The sequence below is a fragment of the Phymastichus coffea genome, unplaced genomic scaffold (assembly GCF_024137745.1).
Source record: "Phymastichus coffea isolate CEN01 unplaced genomic scaffold, Cenicafe_Pcof_1.1 PCOF00011, whole genome shotgun sequence".
Taxonomy (NCBI): domain Eukaryota; kingdom Metazoa; phylum Arthropoda; class Insecta; order Hymenoptera; family Eulophidae; genus Phymastichus; species Phymastichus coffea.
Window position 1 is genome coordinate 4044031 of NW_026706822.1, and position 8412 is coordinate 4052442.

Consider the following 8412-nt stretch of genomic DNA (forward strand, 5'->3'; position numbering starts at 1 on the left):
GACCAAGTTTTCCACGTAGCCTTCGTAGGTCGGAAGTAAATCTTGCTCTAGCAGGGGCTCAGCGCTTGGTAGGCGTGGCTTACGAGCGAACAGTAGTTCCCATGGCGAGAACTGGTGACTGCTGTGCCAGCTTATATTATAATTAAATATAGCAAGTTCGACATACTCGTCCCAATTTTTGGTCTTGGAAATGAACATTTTTAGATATTCAATTAATGATAAATAAATTCGTTCAACATTGTTAGTCTGCGGGTGATAAACTGTTGTAGTAATATGCTTAATTTTGAAACAAGCTGCAATACGTTTCATTAGTTTTGAAGTGAAGTTAGTGCCTCTGTCACTTACTATGACGTTAGCTGCTCCAAAGGTACATATTAGTTTTTTAATAAGGTTATCAGCTACAGTAGTAGCTGTTTGGTCTGGCATGGGTGCCGCTATGGCTTATGTGGTAAACATGCACATGCAGGTACGTAAGTAATTGTTTGCCGTTTCAGTAGGTTCGAGTGTACTTACTACGTCTATGCTGACCTTAAAAAAGGGAACCACCGGAGTATCGGTTATGACTATTTTTTGTTTGACATTATGTCTGTCTATTTAATTTTCTCAACTGGCATGGTAAGCATTTTTGAATGAATTCTTGCACATCTTCCTTTAAATGTTCCCAGTAGTATTTATTCTTGATACGTTTGTATGTTCTATTGCAACTGCTATGACCGCTTATCGCTGAATAGTGGACCTCTTCGATTATTTGTTGATGTTACTCGATGGAGGCGAAGACAATACGTTCCTAACATCTTGACTTCAGAAGGACCCAGTGTATTTTTTATCATTCGTAAAATTTCAAAAAATTTGACGAGTTCAATTTTTTTAATTTAGACTATACTGATGGTTTCAATTTTATTTTCAGTTAAATTCATTACTAATTGCTTCAGTGCCAGGTATATATGATTTCTAATGTTTTCCGTAGTCTCTTTACTGGGACAATTAAATGTATCTTGTTCCCTATTTTGATTACAGTGGGAACGGCTAATTGTAATTTGTTCATTTTCGATAGTTTATCATGCTGAAATAAGCTGAGTGCACCTTCATCCAGGGGGGTACCAAAGGTGTCAGTGAAGTATAAGTAATTGTCTCGCCTCATAAATAGTGCGTTCCGACAATAGATAATCTTCTCATTAGGTAACGTCACGAGTTCGGTAGGGGAGTTGACTGAGTCTTCAAGCATCACGTCTTTTAAAAAGGTCATATTCTGTTTTGGTTGTTTATCCTGTTTATTTTTAAAGTCTTCATCGTGCGTATTATATTGTGTGCCAATTTCATTGCCTTCGGAGCAGTACGCGTCTTCGGCAACTGTAGGATAATTAGTATGCGTGTCCGGTTCTGTTACTGGCGTGTCTACTTCCTGAGGAGGCGGATTCTTTTTCTGACGCAGCAGGAGGGACTTGATGGCTTCCAGGTATTTTGTACTTGGTTGTCGGCACCTCGCGCGCCGCGTGGTCATAGCATGCGTATTACCTGGCCTTTTAGTGTCATCATCTAGTAGAGCTGTCAAGACCAGTGTTTGAACCGGATCTTGCCTAGTTGCTTGCAAATGCTTATTGAGCTGTTCGATTTCCTGTATAGGATTTCGAGAGAGTACTTTTACATTGACATTCGATGCGCCTTTTTTATATCTGACTTCGAAATCAAAATTTTGTAACAATAGTCGCTGATGAGTTGCTTGTGAATTTGGGTCGCTTATCGAGTATAAATGGACCAATGGTCTATGGTCAGTAATGATGATGAATTTTCGGCCGTACAGATATGGTTTGAATTGTGAAATACTCAATACTATTGCTAATAGTTCGAGTCGAATAGCAGAGTAATTACTTTCAGCAGGTGTGAGGGTATGTAAGATGTATGCTACATCGTATTCTCGCTCTTCGTCATCAAATTGAGAAAGCGACTCTGCGATTCCGATTTTGGATGCGTCAGTGGTAAGAAAAAGTGTCCTGTCGAAATCCGGGTGTCTGAGCACCGGAGGTTCACATAATTTATCACGGAGTGTCTCGAAAGCTCTTTGCTGTTCTTCCACCTAAACAAACGGCTGGCGTTTTTTTAATAGAATAGTAAGTGGTTTAGCGATTTCAGTAAAATTTTTTATGAATCGTCTATAGTATCCTGCCAGGCCGAGTCATTGTTTAACATTCTTTGGCGTGCGCCGGACCGGGGATTATATGTCCGAGATATTCAATTTCCGGGCTTGGAATTTGGCATTTCTTCAGTTTCAGTTTTTCAGTTCGGTACCATACAAAAATTGTTACAATAACTTAATAACTTATATAACTTAATCAATTTTCTTTTTTTTCTTTGTCAAATTTTTCTAGTTCCTCAATTATGATCTCCAAAACCTCGTTTTCGCAACCAGCTGGAATTTTATTAACAGCATCAAGTAAAATCATTTTATAATCTAATTCTGGTGACTCGTTTGAATCCACTTGGTTAGTTATCATCTTTTCATTTTTTTCATTTTCTGCTACTTTTTTGGTAATATTGTCTAAAGTTTGCATAATTTTTCGCCCTATCATCTTCATATTTTCATCTTCTTCAGTAATACTTTTCAATTTTTTCTTAGCAAACCCATCAGATTCTGGTACGTTTAATAACCTGCGTTTGTTGGATGGAGATGAATCATTATCAACTGTAAAATTGGGATTGAAAAATGCACTGTTTAAATTTTGTGACAATTCTAAGGAATGACCTAAAAATAAAGGGCTTGTTTATAGTTAAAATTTATTAAGTTGTATGAATTAAATTGTATAAATATTGGGAAAATCTGCCATAACCTAACACTTACTATACTTTCCAGGTCTTCTTGAAACTAGTTCTATAAACGATAATGACTTCTTATTTTTTACGCCAGATAATAAAAAGGATAAACTTTCAAAATATGGAAAAGTGTTTGTACTATGGGCTGCAAAACCAGATTTGGCAGAATTTTCAGAAGCTAATTGTTGCTTAAACTTTTTTACTAAATCTTGCTATGATAACGATGTCAGTAACTGTAAAAATACAAATTAATTGATTATAAAAATAAAATTAACATAAAAATCACTGAAATTAATGTAAATACTGTATATAAAAAATAAAATTTTAACCTGTTTTGTGAATATTTAATTCTTTCAAATAGTTGGACATAATAGACAGCTTGTCTAATTTTTCTATTGTGATGGAATATCCATCTTCCAATTTTCATATAAACCAGGATTATTCATATAAAAATTAATGAGTATGTCATAAAATGTATTTCTTGTAAATTTGATTGTTCCATTGAATCTGCCATCTTCAATTATTCAAAAATGTAATTCTTTTTTGCGCTATGTTCCGTTGAATCCATTAAAAAATTAAAATTCAAATAGTTGAATAATTGCAAGATGTTAATTAAAATAGGCGAATAATAGAAAACTACAGTTTTCAGTGCTTGAACATCAATACGCATAAGGCTGGGTGCGTTTTTTGGTCTTTGTTAGATATATTCTCACACACACTTATATACAAACAAGCCAATAAATAAGAAATTACGTGACAGTCACGATTATTCTCCTTTGTTTAATCTTGGAATTTCAAGTACTTCTTAATCCATAAAATCAATTTTAATAATAATGAATCGCACAGAAAAATTTATTATAAAAAAGTTATTGAAGATGATCATAATACATTTTTATTTTCTAAATCTGATGTTAGACATGGTGATAAGGTTAAGATTGAAAACTTTTTTCTTCATATGAAAAATGCTATGAAAGACGAATTACATGAAGTTGTCGAAGGTAATTATTATACACGGTGACCCATTTTAATCTATGGACCCGAATTGCTTCTAAACCACGACATCTGCAAAAAAATGTTTCAGACAAAAGTTGGTCAAGACAAAGGGGGCCATTTGACGGTACCATTAGTTTTGACCTTGAAGTTAATTTTGAAGGTCATTTCAAGGTCAAGATGGTTTTTTCAAATGGGAACCCCTATTTTTGAGTGCGGGTTTGGAAAGAGCGGAAAATTTTAAATCAAAATTGTCTTATGCAAAAATTTTTTTTGTGACCTTGGAAAGGTAAAAAATGAAGGTCAAATGTCTGAAAAAACTATTATTCGTACTTTTTCTAAAATGACGTGGTTTTCTTGGTAATATTACCGTTCATAATGCTTGTGAAAGATCAATAAATTCTAAGGGTGTTAATTACTTTGATTAGCTTGACCTTGGCATCAATTTTCAAGGTTATTTGAAGGTCATAACGCATTTTTTGATTGGTAAACCATATTTTTGACTGCAGTCCCTGTTTTATGATATTAGGTCCTAATAGAATGTTACTTCTTACATGATGATAGAGATTTCTTAGTTTTTTAACCTAATCTTAAGAAGGTCATATCAAGTCAGTTTTGGAATCTTTGTTTGATTGCTGATTCTTCTTCAGACATGAGTGGCTTTTTGTAATACAAGGAAAGCAAAACAAAAGTACTTTTATCTTACTTTTAGCATTATCCGGAAACAACGACGTGGACGTAGTAAGTTCTGTTTATCGTGAGCCCCCTTGCCTCTCACGTCGGGGTGCTAGATTATCGTGAGTCCCCTTGCCTCTCACGTCGGGGTGCCAGATTATCGTGAGTCCCCTTGCCTCTCGCGTTGGGGTGCTAGATTATCGTGAGTCCTCTTGCCTCTCACAATGGCTGCGGTTAACCACGGATAAATTGTTCAAAGTTTTCTCCGTTGGCTTGAAGACACATGCGTACACGTCTTTCAAAACTGTCCACAGTCCTGAGCAATGTTTCTCGAGGAATGGCTGCGCAAGCTGTACGGATTCGTTCCATCATATCCTCCCTCGAGGTTGGCCGTTGTGCAAAAACAACATTTTTCACGTACCCCCACAAGAAAAAGTCGGGTGACGTGAGATTCGGCGAAGAAGCAGGCCATTGAATTGGTCCTCCTCGTCCAATCCACCTGCCATCATAACGATTATTTAAAAAGTCCTGTACAATACGTGCAAAATAAGGCGCAGCACCATCTTGTTGAAGCCACATTCTTTGTCGCATTGCCAAGTCAACATTTTCCAAGAGACCGGGTAAATGGTCCCTTATCAACGCTAAGTAGCTATGCCTGTCAACATTTTGATCAAAAAAGTAAGGTCCAATAAGATATCCGTTTACGATTCCGCACCAGATCATGAGACTCCATCGATTTTGATGGTCTACAGCTCTAAACCAGTAAGGATTTTCGTGTGACCAATAGTGACAGTTATGTCTGTTCAGCTGCCCGTCGCTATAAAACTTAGCTTCGTCGGAGAAAAGTAAGTATCGAAAAAAATAGGGATCACTTTGTATGGTTTGCAAAGCCCATTGGCAGAAATTAATTCGCGCTAAAATATGACGCGGCTGTAAGGCTTGCGTTAGAGTGATGTGGTAAGCGTGATAATTTAAATATCTTAAGATTCTCGAAACTGTACTTTGCGGTATACCCGTTTCTCTTTCAATCTGTCGAGTACTAATGTGCGGATCTAAGTGGACAGCTGCGAGAATTGTTAAGGTTCGAACATCATTATCTTCATAATCATGATGACGGCGTTGGCGAACAAGGTGCCCTTCGCGAGCTCTTTCAGTTAAGGTTTTTATTGTCATATCAGAAGGGTGTCTTCTATCTGGAAAGCGTACAGCATAAAGTCTTGATGCAGCAGCGAAATTGTTGTGACATTCTCCTAAAATTAATATCATATCAACAATTTGTGTTGGTGAATAATCAGCCATATTACGAAATTTCTTCCGGATCAAGTACAAGATGTGTGAATAGTGATTTAATAACGAGGTAGATTTCAAGGAATAAATAAAATATTATAAATAAATCAATGGCTAACATAAGCTCAATTTTTTTTCAATAATACAATTAAAAGTAGTTGAAAAATGATAGTACCACGATAAATTTCGCCATCTAATGAAAATCGGTCAATCTTTGAGCTTTAATATCTCGGAAACAAAAAATAAAATTTTAAGTACGTTTTAAATCTTGAGTCAGATCCTTCAATCAGTTATTATTTTAATTCATAATTAATAAAAAGAAATTGTATCAATAAGCTAGGGCCATTCTGTGTTAGATCTTATACATATTTATTGATACAGCAATATCAAAAATAAATTTAACAGTGGTGAACGCAGTACGAGCGTCAGGGATTAAGCGATTTTCGAGTGCATTTTAAAGAAACTTGAAACAAAAATTAGCTAGACCAGGTACTGTACTCTGAAAAAAATTCTGAAAACGAAAGGGAACTTCGAACAATTAATCCGTGGCTAATCGAACGTGAGAGGAAAGGGGAATCGAGATAATCTAGCACCCCGACGTGAGAGGCAAGGGGACTCACGATAATCTAGCACCCGAAAGGAAACAGAACTTACTACGTCTACGTCGTTGTTTCCGGGTAACGCTAAAAGTAAGATAAAAGAACTTTTGTTTTGCTTTTCTTGTATTACAAAAAGCCACTCATGTCTGAAGAAGAATCAGCAATCAAACAAAGGTTCCTAAATTTACCTTGATATGATCTTCTTAAAGTTAGGTTAAAAAACTAAGAAATCTCTGTCATCATGTAAGAAGTTACATTCTTTTAGGACCTAATATCATAAAACAGGGACTGCAGTCAAAAATATGGTTTACCAATAAAAAATGCGTTATAACCTTCAAATAACCTTGAAAATTGATGCCAAGGTCAAGCTAATCAAAGTAATTAACACCCTTAGAATTTATTGATCTTTCACAAGCATTATGAACGGTAATATTACCAAGAAAACCACGTCATTTTAGAAAAAGTACGAATAATAGTTTTTTCAGACATTTGACCTTCATTTTTGACCTTCCCAAGGTCACAAAAACAATTTTTGCATAAGACAATTTTGATTTAAAATTTTCCGCTCTTCCCAAACCCGCACTCAAAAATAGGGGTTCCCATTTGAAAAAATCATCTTGACCTTGAAATGACCTTCAAAATTAACTTCAAGGTCAAAACTAATGGTACCGTCAAATGGCCCCCTTTGTCTTGACCAACATTTTTCTAAAACATTTTTTTGCAGATGTCGTGGGTTAGAATCAATTCGGGTCCATAGATTAAAATGGGTCACCCTGTATATAATAAATGTAAAATGTAAAATGTAATTATAAAAATAGTAAAAAAATTATAATTTGTAACGTAAATTTAGTGGTTAAACAAAATTTTTTTTTACACCAGCATCAGAAATTCAAAATACATGGTACAAAATGAGGCAGAAATTTGTTAAATTAAATTTAAAAAAAACAATCAAGGAAATGATGTCAGATGATGCAGAAAGTTTTTATAGGATGTTAATTATGTTGGAAAACTTTATCTCGCACAATAAGAATCCTGTTTGTAAAACACATAATCAAAAAGATATTATGCGAGAAGTCTACGATGAGTTCATGGGAAATACAGAAGAAGACCATGTCAATTATTGTGATTCTGAGACAGAAGAATTAGAAATTCTTGATGGTTATGAAGATTTCGTACTTACGAACATCCAAAAACAGCATGTTAACCCATTTTGTTTAAATGCTGAGGCTGGACCTTCCTCTAGGCAGCTCTCTTCTACATTAAATGCTTGGGAGCTAACACCAGTCTGTAACGGAGCCCTGGCTAGAATAGTCTGGCTCGCTCGCTCTCTCTCTCGCAGCCTCGCTCCTTCGCTGTTGCCCTGGCGAGCGTTTGAAAATTACGAACCGATACCAATGCTCGCATCGCTTTATCTCAGGACCAATACCTGAGCCGAGCAACATCATTGGGAGCCAATTGGGGGCGAGAGTCGGCTGCGGCAAGAAGAAGAGAGAAAGATTGATGCGTCGCGAGTAGAAAGTGAGCGAGCGCGAGTGACCCGCGGCGATCCGCTCGCGAGAGCGAAGCCGCCAGCATTGCTCGAGCCGATACGCAAACGATTAGGGGAGAGAGTTCGAGCCGAGATCTTGAGTTAGATGGATTGTTTTGACGGCCGAGCATGCGCACGTGAGAGAACGCAAATCAGTCAGGTCAAGACAAAGAAAGCAGAGGACGACGAGCAGATTAAAACACGGAGAGGATTTCCAACGACCCTTGGAGCATCGAGGAATCCATCCGAGTCTGCCACAAGCCTGCCAGCAGTTCCTGCAGTATTTCCTGCCTGCAGCGGAATTAGCAGCATTTCCTGCCAGCAGCTGCAGCAGCAGTTTCTGCCAGCAGCACTAACAGCGATTCCTGCCAGCAACCTTCACCAGGTCAGGTCGTCTCTCTCTCTCTCTCTCTCTCTCTCTATTCGCAAGTGCGCGACGCGTCGGCGAAGTGCTCGTGATCTTCCGCGAGCACGGCGAATTTCACGAACAGAACGAGTCTCTCCTTTGAAATCCTTTCAATTCAT

The 8412-nt window shown here is 37.1% G+C and overlaps 1 protein-coding gene across 1 annotated transcript; it reads right to left on the reverse strand.

Moving 5' to 3' along the window:
* Nucleotides 1–4707: 4707 nt before the first annotated feature.
* On the reverse strand, nt 4708–5772 carry LOC131672314 (uncharacterized). The gene has a single exon (XM_058949457.1). The coding sequence runs from the start codon at nt 5770–5772 to the stop codon at nt 4708–4710; it is 1065 nt and encodes a 354-aa protein (XP_058805440.1).
* Between the last annotated feature and the right edge of the window lie 2640 nt (nt 5773–8412).

Bases quoted from the DNA above. Each gene is read 5' to 3' on its own strand.
- LOC131672314 (XM_058949457.1), bottom strand. From the start codon at position 5,772: ATGGCTGATTATTCACCAACACAAATTGTTGATATGATATTAATTTTA.